Source organism: Cryptomeria japonica, chromosome 7 (assembly GCF_030272615.1).
Source record: "Cryptomeria japonica chromosome 7, Sugi_1.0, whole genome shotgun sequence".
Lineage (NCBI taxonomy): Eukaryota > Viridiplantae > Streptophyta > Pinopsida > Cupressales > Cupressaceae > Cryptomeria > Cryptomeria japonica.
Window position 1 is genome coordinate 822080094 of NC_081411.1, and position 19179 is coordinate 822099272.

Here is a 19179-nt window from a genome sequence, read left to right on the forward strand (position 1 = left end):
ATCAAAACAAGTATGTACAAATCTTAAAATTTGACCAACTAATTCTTGGAAAACCATGAGCATTTAGGGCCTCAAGAAGCCAAGTTGGTCAAGCATCCTTGCCAATTTCCTAGACAAGGCAGTGAAACTGTCAAAACTAAATATTTTTGCACAAAACTCAAAACTTAATGAAATTCAATGCAACCAAATGGAAAAGCTTCAAGAAACATAAGAGTACTGGAAAATGCAAAAATAGTACGGCCACGTACATCAGGTGTAAAGACTGCTGCTCACATGGAGTCAAAACATAGTGAAAAACAAGGTAAAAATGGTGCAAACTTGCAAAGTGCTTGATAATTATGAATGATCAACCCTTAAAATGGCTCAAACAAGAGAATAAATACCTCTCCAAGTTAGTTATCCTCCTATATGGATAGGTACATGTCTAAGAGCACACAAATTTGACATTTTCATGTCTAAAATGACAAGTATTGATGCCTAGATGATGCAAGGTTGGTCTCAAAAACCACCAATCATCTTAGAAAATTACTCACACCTAAAACCCAAGCACAAAACATGCCTAAGAACTTTTCAAAAAAAAACACATTAAAAACTCACTGTTGACAACAATTTGCTAGGCAACTCCCAAAATGACAACTTTGAGCAAAAAGAAGAAAACAGGAAACCAAGACCACACAATGAGTTCAAAACTTATCCAAACAACCTAGAACAAATTCAAAAACATCTTAGACAACTTTCCAGCTTAAAACTAATAAAAACCAAAACTGCTATCAAACCTGTGATGAAAATGAGGCCTAGGTGTTCCTGCACCATACTCCCCCGGTGACAAAGAAGTCATGTGACTCCTTTGGGCAGATAAGAGAGAGGAATACCAGCCTTGTTGAAGTCACTTTCAGGTATCCAAGTGGCTTCAGAAGCTGGTTGATCTTTCCACTTGATCAAATGTTCAAGGTAGTCATGCTTTCTAGTCTTCTTGATGATTCTGGAATCAAGTACCTGTTCAAGAATGGGAGAAGAAGAAGAGGGGACAGATAGATCAAAAAGGGAATGTGAAATGTCTGAAGCTCTCTGAGTCTCTTATGGAGGTTGCCCTTTGAAAGGTACAAAATCTACAACATTAAAGATAGGAGACAAAGAAACATCAGCATGTAAATCAATCTTATAAGCATTTGGACCATACTTAGCCAAAATCCTGCAAGGTCCAATTCTTCTCATTTGTAACTTGGTAGGAACTCCCTTTTGCAATCTAGACTTGTTGAGATGCACCATCACAAAATCTCCAACTGAGAATTGGGCATCCCTCTTTGAAGCATCCACCCTTGCCTTGACTCTTGTTGTGGTGTCCTGCAAAGATTGCTTAACCTGTTCATGGATCTCTTTTAGAGATTGTTCCATATCCTCTACTATCCCACTAACATGTTGCAAGTTAGTCACATCATGTAACTCAAAAACACCTCTTGGATGCATACCATAAACAATTTGAAATGGACACTTACTAGTGGATCTATTTACACTGTCATTGTAGGCAAACTCTGCCTATGGGATGAGCTGATCCCAGCTTTGTCCATACTCCTTGGTGAGACATCTGAGTAGATTGCCCAATGTTCTATTCACCACTTCTGTTTGGCCATCTATCTGTGGATGGTAAGCTAAGCCAAAAGACAAGTTAGTACCCAATTTCTTCCACAAAGTCTTCCAAAAATGACCCAAAAACTTAACATCTCTATTTGAGACAATGCTAGATGGCAAACCATGCATTCTGACAACTTCTTTAAAGAAAAGGAAAGCAATATGACTAGCATCATTAGTAGTTTTGCAAGGTATAAAGTGAGCCATTTTGCTAAATCTGTCAATAACCACAAAGATATTGTCATACCCTACTTTTGTCTTTGGTAAACATACAACAAAATCCATGTTGATGCACTCCCATGGCCTAGAAGGAATGGGAAGTGGCTGATATAAACCAGCATTAGTGCTATTACCTTTGGCCTTCTGACATACCATACACTATTCAACATACCTCCGGACATCTCTCTGCATATTAGGCCAGTAATAGAAGCGTTGAACCAACTCTAAGGTCTTATTGAGACCAAAATGGCCACTCAAACACCCATTGTGTTTCTCTTGGATAAGGTTTTCTCTCATGGAACCTTTAGGAACACATAGCTGTCCTCCCCTGCATAACAAACCATTCTACAATGTATAGTCAGCATACTCACTATAGAAATGATTCTCAAAAGAAAAACAAACTTTATAAGCAGTAGCAAAATCATCATCATTAGGATACAAATCTTGAAAGCAATCAATACCAATACTCTTAACTTGGATCTCCTGAATAGTCAATAATCTCCTACTCAAAGCATCAGCTACTTTGTTACACTGGCCTTTCTTGTGCTTAAGACTAAAGGTGTATGCTTGTAGATATTCTACCCATTTCACATGCTTATGGTTGAGTTTATCCTGAGAATTCAAGAAACTGACTGCCTGGTTGTCTGTATACACAACATACTCTTTAGGAAGCAAGTAATGCCTCCACTTCCTGAGTGCCTGCACCAATGCATATAACTCTAAATCATAAGATGAATACTTTTTCTTTGCCGCATTCAGTTTTTCACTAAAGAAAGCAACAGGTCTATTATCTTGACTCAAGACTACACCTACTACAAGATGACTAGCATCACATTCTATAGTAAAGAGTTTATCAAAGCTAGGAAGGATTAACACTGGCTGTGTAGAAACTCTAGTTTTGAGTAACTCAAACCCCTTATTGGCTGCTTCTATCCATTGAAACTTAACCTTATGACCACCCTTTATTGTATCTAACATGGGTGCACAAATTTCACTAAACCCTCTGATAAACTTTCTATAAAATTGGGCTAGACCATGAAAAATTCTAACTGCACTGGCTGATTGCGGGGTTGGCCAACTTGTTATGGTTGTAACTTTTAATTGATCTATCTTAAGATCTCCACTAGACACAACAAAACCAAGATAGACTAGTTCTTGCTGCATAAAATCACATTTCTCAAGATTTATGGTTAACTGCTCATCAGATAATCTTTGCAAAACAATGGCTAAGTGTTTCAAATGCTCCTCTTTAGTCTTACTAAAAATGAGAATATCATCTAATTAGACTACCACCAACTTACTGAGAAAATCCTACAATACTTCATTCATTAACCTCATAAAGGTACTAGGAGCATTAGAGAGTCCAAAAGGCATAACCAACCATTCATAAAGACCCTCATTTGTTTTGAAAGCAGTTTTCCACTCATCACCCTCTTTTATTCTTATCTGATGGTAACCACTTTTTAAGTCTATTTTGGAGAAATACCTCGCACCCCCTAAACAATCCATCAAATCTTCTATCCTGGGAATAGGGAACCTGTACCTTATTGTGATTTTTTTGATAGCTCTGGAGTTTGTGCATAGTCTCCATGTGCCCCCTTTCTTAGGTGCTAACACAGTGGGTACGGCACAAAGACTTATACTCTTTCTTATTAATCCTTGATCCAACAACTCTTGAATCTGCCTAGCTACCTCTTTGTTTTGTTCAGGAGTGATCTTATAAGCTGGTTTGTTTGGCAAAGAAGCTCCTGGTATAAAGTCAATCTGATGACTAATGGCTCTAGGAGGAGGTAATGTTGTTGGTTGTCCATCACTGATGATGCCCTTAAAGTTATCCAAAATTTGCTACACTTCTTATGGGATCTCAACTTGTTTTTCTTTCTTCTCATCCTTAGGTTTCACTACAAGTGCATAACCAATCCCATCTCCCTCTTTCATGGTTTGTATGAACTCTTTTTCATTGACTAATAGAACTTTAGGTGTCTATGGTTTGCTATTCTCTGTCTCTTCAGTAAGGGACTGAATTTTGTAGACAATGCCATTCTTTTGAAAGGAATATGTGTTTTTTTCACCATCATGGTGTGCCCTTCTGTCAAATTGCCAAGGTCTACCCAATAGTAGATGGCAAGCATCCATAGGAAGGATGTCACATAGTATCCTATCATTGTATTCACCTATGTTGAAGTCTACCCATGCTTGTTCATTAACTAGGACATGTTGCCCCTTGTTTAACCAGGTTACCTTGTAGGGTTCACTGTGCCTCATTCTAGGTAGGTTCAATTTGCTAACTGCCTCCACTGAGATAATGTTATATGTGGAGCCTGAATCTATAACCACCTTACATACCTTGCCCAAGATTTTGCACTTTATCCTAAACAATGCTCTTCTCTGAGACACTTCATACTTATGAGGTTGTTGCATCAATACTCTCCACATCATTAGACTCTCACCATCTTTGGGTGCTAGGTTCATTGCTAGAGTTCTTGTACTACTTCCTTCCTCCTGAACATAGTTCACTCTCTTTTCACCTCCATGGAAAGAACTAGGCTTTTTTGGACACCTATAAGTAGGATGACCCAATTTCTGATAGTTATAGCATTTCATTATGGAGAAGTAAGACCCTCTACCTGGGGTACTAGATCTACCCCTTCTCGGGTTGCTTGATCCCCTACCCCTATAGTTGGGCTTGCTCTGAGAATCCCCACTTTTCTCTATAAGCTTAGATTCTCCCTAGGACCTTTGATCTATGTGTCTTCCCCCAAAACTGCCTCAATGGCCTCTACCATCTCTGCCTCTTCCTCTACCTCTATTATGTTGCTCTTGCTTCTTCCTACTCCTTTCCTCTACCTTGAGTGCAAGTTGATAGCACTTCTGAATAGTTGTAGGACACAACAAACTTAACTCTTCCTGTATGTTCCATCTCAAACCATTGAGGTACCTAGCAACCTTGACATTTTCATCCTCTTGGATCTCTGACCTAAGGCATAGCTTCTAGAACTCCTCGGTGTAACTATTGACATCTAACTCCTTTTGCCTAAGGTTTTGCCTTTTCCTATGGAGATGTATTTCATAATCCTCTGGCATGTAAGTCTCTCTGATCTTGGACAACATTCCCTTCCAAGTTGCTATGGGCTTTTTGCTCTCTTTCTCACGTTCATCCTGAATGAACTTCCACCATGTTAAGGCAGCTCCTCTCACCTAGATTTAGCCACCTTCACTTTCTGGGCCTTTGTCACACCATCACATTCAAAATGGTTCTCAAGCCCCTCAATCCACTCCATGACCACTTATGGGTCCATTTTACCACTAAATAGTGGAACTCCTTCTAGTGTTCTCCCACAAATAACCTTCAAGGCTTTCAAAAAGAGTTCATTCTCTATCACAGGGTCTGGTAGAGGGATTTCATCCTCTATAGCCAATAGCTTACCCCTATCTTTTGTTCCTTCTATCTTATTGCTGACTTCATCTGCCTTCACTTCTACTTCACCCAACTTCTACTCTAGGAGGTCTAGCTTCACTCTGAGTAACCTATTTTCTTCTTCCTGGTCTTCTATTTTCTTTGCTAGCTCTGCATTTGTCACCATGGTTGCCAAATTACTACTTCTTCCCAAGTGTAATTGTGCTCTGATACTACTATGATAGGGAGGTAGTGCAAGTGGGTTGCCCAATAGGCTTGTGTGTTTTTAGGTGATAGGTCCTTTACTAGTTTCAAGGTTTTGTTACTTAAATTAGAGTGCAAGAGGTTTATAGACAGCCTAGCAACTCACCTTGTTCCACCTCCCTAAGACAAAAACTTCTTGGTTGCTCACGGGCTTCAACTCCATAGTTGTTGGCTTAGTAATCTAACACCTTACTCACTCAATTGGCATTCATTCCTTTTCCTTGAACTTTTCTCTGACTACACGAGGTCTTCTTTTATTGGATTGCAAGTTTGTGTCAAGTTATACCCCCATGGGTGTCTTTGGCCTTCTACGTTTTGGAGTGTAATGATCCTTCTCAAGTTCTACAACCAACTTATGGAGTCTACCTCACCAAATATGTTCAATGTATGCAAGAACAACTTGTCTCAACTAGATTTAATGGTTTTTATGCTTTACAACCCTCTTTGGTGCACCCGATTTGAATAAAACCAATTTTTAGGCCTAAAACGGGCTACAAGGAATTAGCCCTCCTTTTGTGGTTTTGTGCTCTCCCTGCTCCAAAGATGGACTTCCAGACTGAAAGAATCTCATATATGGATACCCTTTTGGGAGTTCTTGAAGATTTTCTAAGTTTTAAGGTCCATTAAGCCTTCTCCATGACTATCCCAAAAATGGGTGCAAAAAGGAGGGTTTGAAAGGGTTTTGGTGGCAAATATTGACTAACAAATTGGAGACCTTCAAAATGAACCATACAAACTTGGTTCTACCATGTTACATGCCAATTAGGCCATGAAAAGACAGTTTTTACACCTTCCAAGGGTTAGGAAACAAGATTTACAAAAGTTGCTCATAAGGAGCATGCAACATTGACAACTTTTCAATCTTGCTTTCTACAAACACAATTTTTGCATGAGAACCAATTACAATTTGAAGCATGTAAACATGACTAACTTTAGAGACAAGAAGGAATTATATTAGCCCTACACAAAAGGCATTAGGCAGTTACAAACAATGAAACATGCACTGTCACTTTGGACCTGCACTTTCCACTGTTAGAAACTCTTTTTAAAAGGTCTAATTGGTGCTTTCATTCATTGCTCTGCCTTTGTATGTTTGTTGTCCTTCATACGTGCTATTTGGAAAAGGAAGAATACATAAACATCTTCAACAAAAATGTAAAAATCAGTCACAATTGACTATGGCAGCCAGCTGGGCATTACAATTTTGTCTCAAGGATCATTAATTGATCTTGGCAACCTCAAACCCATGGACAAGTCCCAAAAACCACCCCTTGTTCTTGTTTGAAAGAAATTAGAAGGAGGTACAAGGCTTTACCAACTCCAATAAATGGTGGAGAGGAATTAAGTGAAAGGAAATGACCTCCAAAACAATGACTCACTATCTTTTACATCTTTTCACAAACTAAAAATGAAATCATCCACATTATGGATTAGAAAGCCTCTTTTCCTTTACATTCAAACTTAAACATCAAAATAGGTTTGATAATCTAATGAGTGCATTTTCTATGGAAGAGCAAAGCATCAAACTTCTTCAAAGACCCTAGCCAAATGGCACACTTGCCTAGGGCTCCATGGCCACAAAACTCCTTACACCTGCACTTTTGAAATCAAAACAAGTATGTACATATTTTACAAGTTGACCAACTGGTTCTTGGGAAGCCATGAGAATTTAGGGCCTCAAGAAGCCAAGTTGGTCAAGCATCCTTGCCAATTTCCTAGACAAGGCAATGAAACTGTCAAAACTCAATATTTTTGTACAAAACTCAAAACTTAATGAAATTCAAAGCCACCAAAAGGAAAAGCTTCAAGAAACATAAGAGTACTGGAAAATACAAAAATAGTATGGCCACGTACAAAAGGTGTACGGACTACTGCTCACATGGAGTCAAAACATAGTGAAAAACAAGGTAAAAATGGTGCAAACTTGCAAAGTGCTTGATAATTCCAAATGATCAACCCTTACAATGGCTCAAACAAGAGAATAAATACCTCTCCAATTTAGTTATCCTCTTGTATGGATAGGTACATGTCCAAGAGCACACAAATTTGACATTTTCATGTCTAAAATGACAACTATGGTTGGTCTCAAAAACCACCAATCATATTAGAACATTACTCAAACCTAAAACCCAAGCAAAAAACATGCCTAAACACATTTTAAAACAAAAACACATTAAAAACTCACTTTTGACAACAATTTGCTAGGCCACTGCCAAACTGGCAACTTTGAGCAAAAAGAAGAAAATAGGAAACCAAGACCACACAATGAGTTCAAAACTCATCCAAACAACCTGGGACAACTTCAAAAACATCTTAGACAACTTTCCAACTTAAAACTAATAAAAACCAAAACTGCTATCAAGCCTGTGATGAAAATGAGGCCTAGGTGCTCCTGCACCAAAGCACAAGCCCAATCCGGCTCTGGATTTTGTTGCTCCTCGATATACCAGGTCATGAAGTGCTGTGCAAAAGAGAATGGACCAGATCAAAGATATAGAGGCAAAGGACAAAATTCTTGATGCTCAGATTTTCAAAGTTGAAGATCTTGACAGTGACATTGTCAACACCATAGATTCTCATGTGGTCACCGTAGCCATGACGCCACCCCTTAAGGTGATTGGAGGAACAGCTAGTTCGAGTACAACTCCTAAGTGGTTAACCACTTCAATAAGCAAAAAATGGAGTTTTATTCTCATGATCATCCCAATTCAGGACATGGTGGTTAAGTACACGGAGAAGGGTCCCAAACAAAAGAAGTTCAAACCAACTGCCAGATTGGATAATGATGAAGTGATTGGAAAGTGGGTTGCCGTGATTGCTTCTTACAAGCCTAAAGATGAGAATAAGGAGGTACATGTGGAGGACTTTGAGATCACCAAAGTGGAACTTGGGAACATGAGTAGGGATTCAAATAATCACTTCTTTCAAGTGTCGACTAAAAAGATGGGCAAGAGAAAAGGGAGCTAAAGCGGCATATCAAAATTCTTGCCCAATTCATTGATAGCATCGGCTACTTCGGAGCACTTCCCATATCCCATGCTACAGAAAGTTTTCATCCTACTTCACCAGAGAACAAAAATCTAATGAGTCAGGTTCAATGAGCTAAAAGCATCGCGAGGGCTGTGGAGAAATGGATTCAAGGAGTGATTAAAGATGGTGAAAAGTATATCACAAGCTCCAAGAAGTTATGTGATGAGATACAGAGCCTCATTGCAGAGATTTAGAACCAAATTTTGTCATGGGAAAAAGAAGAACATAAATGGGAAAATATCTAGCCTATGCTCACCAAGATAGAAGAGTATGGGGCCACCACATTTTTAGCAAAAAACTCAATCAAGTTAGTAACTTATGAGTGCCAACTTTTCATATTGAAGAAGACTATAATGTGGCGGGTACTCACTTTCAAGTCTATGATTTTCTATGCCATGACTTCTATTTATGAACTTCAGGACCTTCAATGCATCTTGGTTAATGACAAAAAAGTGGTTAATCCAGACCATGATTGGCAGCTGGGAATTTGTGGTTTGAACACGCAGGATGTGATAAAGGCTTTTAGGCTATACATGGAGAAAGTTAAGGCCAAAGGAAATTTCACTCCCGAAGATATAACACAAGTCGCTCGGATCGAGTCCATGACATTTATTGGTAACAATCAGTTACCGAAGCATGCCGAGAAATTGGTGAATCACAGATGGGACAAATAAGCCAGCAAAGAAAAAATCAATTCCATGAAAAATCCGAGCCAATCTATAATCCTGGAGCTTGCAACCGCCCATGATGCCTAGGAAAGCGAAGGAGAGGATGATGATGGAAAAGAAGCATGACATATTGATAATGCTCTGTTTTTATTTCATGTGTTTTTCATGATCTTGCAAATGACTTCGAGACATCTGTCCCTAAAAATACTCTATTCATTTTTATAACTATTTTGGAGGAGGTTGAGTTTTAAGGGAGACCTCCTCTGTTCTTTGAGACTATAAATTAGATGAAGATAGATAGAGAAGGGGTTTGAATAGGTAACTTAGATTTTGGTTTTTAGAATTTTTGTGTTTGTTGGAAAATAAGTCATCGGTTTATTTTTGAAATCTGAAATTGGAAAGGACTTATACAGGTATTGTTGTGCCTTTGATGCATGAAATATATATATATATATAAAGACCATATGCATTTTGGGGGAGGAAAAATATTTGAGTTTTGAATCCATGGAGTGGTATTTCTTTGAAAATATTAATCGAACTAAATGACTGTGATTACCTTTTTGATGATAGATGTCATTATTAATCTGGGACTCCTTTTGTATGTGATTATAAAAGATATGTGTTTGAAAAGAGATTTTATTTCTCTTACCTTTTTTTAAGAAATGTTGAATCAGTGCTTTTGAACTTTATTTCGATCACCTCTATTTTTCGTGTTGAAGCCTTTTGAAGAATAGTTTTCTCTGAGATATTTGTAAACCATTAGCCTCTCATCCAAGAATGAAGTAGGTAGCCTTATGTGCTTTCAGTTTAAAAGCATACCAGTTTAATTTAATTAGATTATTCCCTAAATAACTAAAGGAGGGAGTTGTACCTATCAAAAATTCAGAGGGAAGTGGTGTATGTCACACTTACCCAATTGTTTAGTTGAACTTTTAACTTTCAAAGAAGACGACTCTGCTGGGGAAATGTCAAACATTCAATAGATTAGTATGTTACCTACATGTTAGAATTGAACTTATAACCAACAGTATCAACAAGTTTGCTTTGTTTGGAAAGAGTTAAAAACAAGAGGTCAAAAGAATTGTTTTAGAATCCTAGAGGGGACAACGTTGGATTCTCTTTGTTATACCTGGTCGCAAAGGAGAGAGGGAGTTGGGGATGATTATTTTGAAGAATTGCAAGGGTTATCATTTTCCACAAATTTCACTCCCAAGAGGAATGCAAAAAGTAGACCGTCTTCTCCTACCAGAACCACTCCCAAGGTACCTTCCTCTTCTAGCCACCGGCAAGCATTAATGCTCACTGGAATCCAAGCCCCTCCCCTTGTAACTATTTACCCTATTTTCATTATCTCTCAACCATGGGGTGCCATTGTCGGGCCTCTTGCTCTTGGAGCCCACAATCCACTTCCAAAAGGGGATAAAGATGTTTTACCTAAGTTTAATGTTGATGGGAAAATCCTAGTTGAAGAACATTTAAATTCCTTCAATGTAGCTACTAGGATACTGGCAGTACAGCATGAAGATGTGGTTGTTAGGCTTTTTTCTCAAACTCTTACTGAGGGAGAAGCATATTGGTTCAGTCATCTACAGGTTAGATCTATAACTAATTGGCAAACAATGAAAACTACTTTTGAGAAATGGTTCAAGAGTGTCAATGATGAACACTCACATTTGGCTCAGCTCACACAAATGAAAAAGGAGATTCATGAGCCAATGAGAGACTATGTAGCCAGGTATAATAAGATTATCCATAAAATTCCCTAGGCTAAAAGACCAACTGCTGATAACCAACAATGTTTCTTTATCAACTCTATGCCTCATGATGTTGGTTTCAATCTCAAAAGAAATAGGCTAGTCGATCTTGCTACTGCACAAAATCAGGCAATAGAGCTTGAAGATGATTTAATAACAGTTGGGAAGTGGAGAAAGGATGTGCAAAATCCTCAAGGTCAATCTCAAGCATCTACCTATTTGACCAATCTAGTTGTTCAAAGACTAGTCAATGATATGATTGCTTTGAAGAGGCAGATACCGAAACCTAGAGTTCCCTATCCACATCCCTATCAAGATATAAGTAGAAAGCAACCAAATCAATATAATTATGGGTGAACTTTGCAATTGCTTGCTGCCCCTCAAAGATTGCAAATAGAGGTTCCTCTTGATAAAGGTGCTATGTGCTCTTTTCACCTTACTACAGATCATGATGGGAGTTCTTGTCTTGATATGATAAAGCATGTTCAAATGAAAAACCAAAAGGATGAACTAGGTGAGTTCACTAAAGTAGAGAAGATTCAAGAAGTACCTAGCAACTTTGGATCATTCTACCTTGAATATGAGGTAGATTCAGAAAGAGGTTGTAATATTTTGGTAACTCTTGAAGACCCTGCATGTGCAATCCTTACAAGGAATCAATGAACCTCCCAACCTATTCCTTTTGTGAACTCTTTTGGAGCTAATTTCAAGGGTAAAGATCCCACAAGTAATGATTTTTCCTCTCATGCAAAGACTCCTGAAGTTAGGATTTTACAAAGAAATTTTGAAAATAAAAATAATTCTTCTCCTTCCTCCTCCTTTGACATAATTGAATTTTGTTATGCTTCAACTATTCAACTTTCCATTGCTAAATATTTGAAGCTGAACCCAAAGGAATTAGACAAACTGGTCAAGTATGTAAAAGGTGATGCTACCTCGGAGTCCTTAATGCATAAGTGCATGGTTGATAGTGATTTGTTTACTGCTGAAAAACCTGCATCTGTTTCGTGCCCTTCTACTGATTTGATTAATCCTCGTGCTTTTCACAATGTTGAAGATAGGCTTGACATTGAAGTTCTGAAACCCGAACCTTTTTATATCTCTCTTCTCTTGAAGGGTCAGAAGCTTAGCAATTGTATTATAGATTCAGGAGCATCAGATAACATAATGCCATCATCTGTTGCTATATCTTTAGGTTTAACTCTTACTAAGACATTTGGGAGATGTTGCTCAATGGATGGGAAGCAGGTCCCTCTAATTGGACAAGTAAAGGATGCTCAGGCAGTGCTAGCAGCATGTCCTGATAAAAGAGTAAAATTGACTATTTTGGTTGCTGACATTCCTGCAAGTTATGGGATGCTCTTAAGTAGGACTTTTTGTAAAGAGCTTGGAGGTGAAATTAAGATGGACTAGTCAGAAGCTATCATCCCACCAGGGAAATAGAAGATCAAACTTGAACCCAAACCAAAAAATAAATACATAGTCTTTCCCTCTGACAATCCCAAAGTCCAGATTCTGTTCCAAGAATGTGAATTTGGAAACTATCTCATCCTTGCACCTGATAAAAGAGAATTAGAAGAAGCAGTTGATGAACAAGGCGGATTGTGGCAAATGGAATTTGATGGAAGTTGTGCCAACTCTGGTTCAGGAGCAGGGGTAGTTTTGTTGTCCCCTAATGGTAACATTTTTCCTTTTCCTTTCAAGTTGGATTTCAAGAATACTAATAACACTACAGAATATGAGGCATTAATGTTGGGATTAAATGAAGGTAAATATAAGGGTATAAAATTGCTTAAGGTTAAAGGTGATGCGGAGCTGATAGTTAAATAGATAAGAAATGTTTACTCAGTTAAAAATGATAGACTGAAAAATTACAGAAATAGGGTTTGGGATGAGATAGAATTTTTTGATGCTTTCTCAATTGAAGCTATACCAAGGGAGCAAAACACTAGGGTAGATTCATTGGTTGTTTCAGCTTCTCTCTTGTTACCACACCCAGATATTAAAGATGATTCATATAGGATTGAAATGATTTATAGGCCTAGTGTCCCTGACAATGTGAATCATTGCAAGTATTTGATACAGATGCTCAGATTAAAGATTTTCTTGAGTGCACCCATTCATTTGCCCGATCATATTTTGAAGGTTCTGAAGATAGTTGCAAAGAATTTTGTCCCGACCCTGGTATTAATTCTTATCAGAATTTCATTCAGCTGAAAGGGAACAAAATTCTGAAAGACTTGGTAACTCTAGAAAGGTTCTTCACCCGTAATGATGTGTTCACTGGCAAGAAAGCTCCTGATGATGACGGAAAAGGAAGTTGTGAAAGGATTAATCTTGGTGATGAATCTAATCCTAAAATGGTAACAATTGGCAAGTGTTGTTCTTCTAAGGAAAAATGAATGCTTAATAAATTACTAGAAGAATACATTGATGTGGTCGCCTAGTCTTATGATGATTTGAAGGAATTTAGGAATGGCTAGTTTCAACATCAAATTCCATTAAAACCTGGTGTTTCTCCTTTTAGACAAAAGCTGAGAAATTTCAATCCCCTGATGGCAAACACAATTTTCAAGGAAGTAGATAAAATGTTTAAAGCCATAATTATATATCCAACTCATCACTTTACTTGGGTAGCCAATATAGTGCCCGTGAGGAAGAAGAATGGGGAGATTTGGATTTGTGTAGATTTTCACAATCTGAACCAGGCAAGTCTTAAAGATAGCTATGCCTTACCCAATATGGATCATATTTTGCAGACAGTAGCTGGGTCGGAGATGATGTCAATGTTGGACAGTTTTTCTAGTTACAATCAAGTTAGTGTTACAAAGAATGAACAACATAAGACATCATTCATCACTCCATGGGGAACGTTTGCATATAATTGAATGCCATTTGGTTTGATTAATGTCGGAGCTACCTTTCAAAGGGCCATGGATTCTTCTTTTAGGGATTTTCATGACAGAATTATTGTTGTTTAATTAGATGACTTGACCATGTTTTCTAAAGATAAGAAGAATCATCTCAAAGATCTAAGGTAAGTTCTACAACATTGTCAAGAGCATGGTATCTCCTTGAATCCAAAGAAGTCATTTTTCTATGTAACTGAGGGCAAGTTATTGGGGCATATTGTTTCAAAGGAAGGTGTCAAGATTGATCTTGATAGAGTCAATGCAATTCAACATCTTAGCCTACCTTCAAATCAGACTGGAGTAAGGTCACTCTTTGGCCAGGTGAATTTCCTAAGAAGGTTTGTACCTGAATTTGCAGAAACTACCAAGCATATCATTAGCTTGTTGAGTGAGAGGTATCCTTTTAAATGGACTGATGAAGCCAAAGAAGCTTTTCAAAGGATCAAGAGTTCAGTTGCCAATGCACCAACTCTCATTAACCCGGATTTTAAAAAGGATTTTGTCATATACTGTTATGCCTCAGAACATACAATGTCGAGAATATTATTACAAGTGGATGAATCTAGGGTTGAAGCACTTATAGAATTCATGAGTGTCCCTCTCAAAAAGCATGAACTTAAGTATTCTCTCTTAGAGAAACAAGCCTCCTTCATGGTTAAAGTTGTAAAACAATCCCGGTATTACATTTTGCACTCTCATTCTATGGTTTTTGTTCTAGATTCTGTAGTAAAAAGTATTTTGACTCAGCAAGAAGTCAGACTTAATAAAAGGGCGACATGGGTAACTAAAATTCAGGAATGTGATCTAGATATTCATCCTACAAAGATAGTTAAAGGACAAGGCTTGTGAAAATTAATAGCAAAAAATAACATGGAGACAGAAAAAGAGCCACCATTGACTCTGTTCATTGGGTTGCAAGATACATGGTTTTCTGATGTAGCCTATTATTTGACCTACGACAGATGTTTGAGTCATTTGTCAACAAAAGAACAAAGGAATCTCAAGTTAAAAGCAGGAAATTATGTTATTTGGCAAGATGTTTTATACAAAAAGGGCTTGGATGGTACCTATTTGAGGTGTGTAGATAAGCCTCAACAGGAAAAGCTTCTAGAAGTTTATCATGGGGAAGCCTGTGGTGGACATTTCTCATCCTCGGTAACCACCTTTAAGATTTTAAGAAATTGCTTCTATTGGCTTGGTATGTTTCGTGATGTATATACTTATGTTAAGGGATGTGAAAAGTGTCAACTCTTCTCTGGGAAACCACATTTAGCTACTCTACTTCTAAGACCTGTGGTAGTGGATGAACCTTTCAAACAATGGGGTATTGATTTTATTGGTCCAATAAATCCTCATTCCAGTGCTGGTCATATGTATATTCTGATGACAATGGACTATTTTACTAAGTGGGTGGAGGCTGTTCCCACTAAAAAGGCCAACTCAGAGGTCATATGTAATTTTCTCAAAGATTGCATCCTTGTCCATTTTGGGGTCCCTTAGAAGATTGTCGTAGATAATGCATCATATTTCTCCTCTAAAGAATTGACTATGGTCTGCTATGAACATCATATTACCCTTTCACACTCCTCTGATTACTTTCTGCAAGGAAATGGGTTGGCAAAATCGAGCAACAGGAACCTGGTGGCAATTATGAAGAAGCTAGTTGATGATAATGCTCAGAACTGGCATAAAAAGGTATATGAAGCCTTATGGGCGGACATAATTGCACCTAAAAGAGCCATTGGAATGGCACCTTTTGAGCTGGTGTATGGGATTGGTGCAAAAGTTTACTTACCCCTAGAATTATCGGCAGCCAAGCTTCAAACTGTAATCGAGGATTCCTTTTTCCAAACTTCCCTGGAGAAGAGAGGTATGGATCTGATGAGGTTGGAAGAGGAAAGAGAAATGTTAGTGTATAGAATTACTAAGCATCAGAACAAAGTGAAGAATATCTTTGACGTGAGAGCTCGGCCAGGAGGATTCCTTAAAGGAGATGCACTGTTATGGGATAAAACGAAAGAACCATAGGGTGCTCACGGTAAATTTGACTTGTTGTGGAAAGGCCCATTCAAGATCAATGAAGTGGTGGGACAAAATGCTTTTAGACTCAACTATTCCAATGGAATGGTTATGCCCTATACCTACAATAGGCAGGACCTCAAGCTCTACAAACTATGAAATATGTGGTTAAGAGTTCCTATACATAGTAGATTAGATGTTTGTTTTGTGTCTGTTTGGTGTGTGTCTTCTTTGCCCCCTTTCTATTTTTGCTATGCGAAACTACAGATTTAGAGTTCTTTGCATTTTTCTTTGCAAAATACAATCCCCAGTCAGAGCCAATGTTGTCTCGTCATTCAGCCTTCGTAGCAGGATTATGTCACCCTACAAAATTTTATTTTGAGTCTTTATCTTTCTAGAAATTCCTTGGTTCAATCTTTAATCCATTTGTAAAATGTCTCTTAATCCGTAAACACCAAGTTTTAATAGTCTATTTGAACTCCATGAACTCATTAAACCATTTTGAAAGGGGTTCATAATGTTCATTTAGGTTCCGCCAATTCTAGGTGTCTAAAGGGTTTTCATGCTAACATTCACTCAAAGTGTTTTGCAGCGGTTCTTTTTCATGGTTGCATATGATGTGCTATATCTTCTTTTTCCTAGCCGTGAACCATTTGAACTTAGTTCAAATGGTTCAATGGTGTTCAACATGTTCAATGAGGTTCAAAAGACCAGCGGCACTTAAATAGAGTTAATCGGTTCAAAAGGAAATTTTCTTGGCACCCTGTACACTTTGAACTACTTGAACTCTCATGAAGTCAGTTTAGTATGTTGATACGTGTTCAAGTCAGGTGGGTCCCAAGGGCTAAAAGATATGATGGCACATTTATTACTAAGTATTTTGAAGATTAAACCATATCTCAGGTGACGTCAGTTGGTTGAGTTTTCAAGGCAAGTAATCATTTTTGCAACTTGATGGTTACTCCAAAACTGTAGCCATGCATTCAATGGACGCATGTGATGTCTAATCCCAATGCTCAGCACATTTGAGTTTACAATTGGAATTAATGCACTTAATAAGTTTGTATCACTTCTTTTCTATAAGGTATGAAGTGATTAATTTATGAAAAACTTGTTCTTCATTGTTGCAGAGTTCTTGGATAGAAGGTTTGTTTGCTGGTAGTCCTCTAATTGGTCTCAACTATGAAGGTAAAGATAAGAAGCCATCTTACACCAAGCACAAGCCCAATTCGGCTCTGGATTTTGTTGCTCCTCGATATACCAAGTCACGAAGTGCTATGCAAAAGATAATGGACTAGATCAAAGATACAGAGGCAAAGGACAAAATTCTTGATGCTCAAATTTTCAAAGTTGAAGATCTTGACAGCGACATTGTCAACACCATAGATTCTCATGTGGTCACCATAGCCATGACGCCACCCCCTAAGGTGATCAGAGGAATAGCTAGTTCGAGTACAACTCCTAAGTGGTTAACCACTTCAGTAAGAAAAAAATGTAGTTTTATTCCTGTGACCATCCCAATTTAGGATATGGTGGTTAAGTACATAGAGAAGGGTCCCAAACAAAAGAAGCTCAAAACAAATGCCAAATTGGATAATGATGAAGGAATTGGAAAGTGGGTTGCCGAGATTGCTTCTTACAAGCCCAAAGATGAGAATAAGGAGGTACATGTGAAGGAATTTGAGATCACCAAAGTGGAACTCGGGAACATGAGTAGGGATTCGGATAATCACTTCTTCCAAGTATCGGCTATCAAGATGCTCACTAGGTCAGAAAAAGATGGGCAGGAGAAAAGGGAGCTAAAGCGACATATCAAAATTACTGCCCAATTCATTGATAGCATCGGCTGCTTCGGAGCACTTTTGATATCCCATGCTATAGAAATTTTTGATCCTACTTCACCAGACAACAAAAAGCTAATGAGTCAGGTTCAACGAGCTAAAAGCATCACGGGGGCTGTGGACAAATGGATTGAAGGAGTGATTAAAGATGGTGAAAAGTATATCACAAGCTCCAAGAAGTTATGTAAAAAGATGCAGAGCCTCATTGCAGAGATTCAGAACCAGATTTTGTCATGGGAAAAAGAAGAACATAAATGGGAAAATGTCTTGCCTATGCTCACCAAGATAGAAGAGTATGGGGCCACCAATTTTTTAGCAGAAAACTCAATCAAGTTGGTAACTGATGAGTGCTGACTTTTCGTATTGAAGAAGACTATAATGTGGCAAGTACTCACTTTCAAGTCTGTGATTTTTGATGCCAGGACTTCTGTTTATGAACTTCAGAACCTTCAATGCAGCTTGGTTAATGACAAAAAAGTGGTTAATCCGGACCACGATTGGCAGTTGGGAATTTGTGGTTTGAACATGCAGGATGTGATAAAGGCTTTTAGGCTATACATGGAGAAAGTTAAGGCCAAAGGCAATTTCACTCCCAAAGATATAACACAAGTCCCTCAGATCAAGTCCATGACATTTATCGGCAACGATCATTTACCGAAGCATGCCGAGAAAATGGTGAAGCATAGATGGGAGAAAGAATCTGCCAAAGCAAAAATCAATGCCATGAAAAATTCAAGCCAATCTATAATCCAAGAGCTTGCAACCACCCACGATGCCCAGGAAAGAAGAGGAGAGGATGATGATGGAAAAGAAGCATGACATATTGATAATGCTCTATATGTGTTTTTCATGATCTTGCAAATGACTTCGGGACATCTGTCCCTAAAAATACTCTGTTCATTTTTATAATTGTTTTGAAGGAGGTCAAGTTTTAAGGGAGACCTCCTCTATTCTTTAAGACTATAAATTAGATGAAGATAGATAGAGAAGGGGTTAGAATAGGTAACTTAGATTTTGGTTTTTAGAATTTATGTGTTTGTTGGAAAATAAGTCATCAGCTTATTTTTGAAATCTGAAATTGGAAAGGACTTATACGGGTATTGTGGTGCCTTTGATGCATGAAATACATATATATAAAGACCATATGCATTTTTGGGGAGGAAAAATCTTTGAGTTTTGAATCCATGGAGTGGTATTTCTTTGCAAATATTAATCCAATTAAATGATTGTGATTACTTTTCTGATGATAGATGTCGTTATTAATCTAGGACTCATTTCTATGTGATTGTAAAAGATATGTGTATGAAAAGAGATTTTATTTCTCTTACCTATTTTTAAGAAATGTTGAATCGGTGTTTCTGAACTTTTTTTCGATGACCTCTATTTTTCATGTTGAAGCATTTTGAAGAATAGTTTTCTCTAAAATATTTGTAAACCATTAGCCTC

At 37.9% G+C, this 19179-nt stretch overlaps 1 protein-coding gene across 1 annotated transcript; it reads left to right on the plus strand.

Moving 5' to 3' along the window:
* Nucleotides 1-15421: 15421 nt before the first annotated feature.
* On the plus strand, nt 15422-15901 carry LOC131857020 (uncharacterized). The gene has a single exon (XM_059209007.1). The coding sequence runs from the start codon at nt 15422-15424 to the stop codon at nt 15899-15901; it is 480 nt and encodes a 159-aa protein (XP_059064990.1).
* The last annotated feature ends 3278 nt before the right edge of the window (nt 15902-19179 follow it).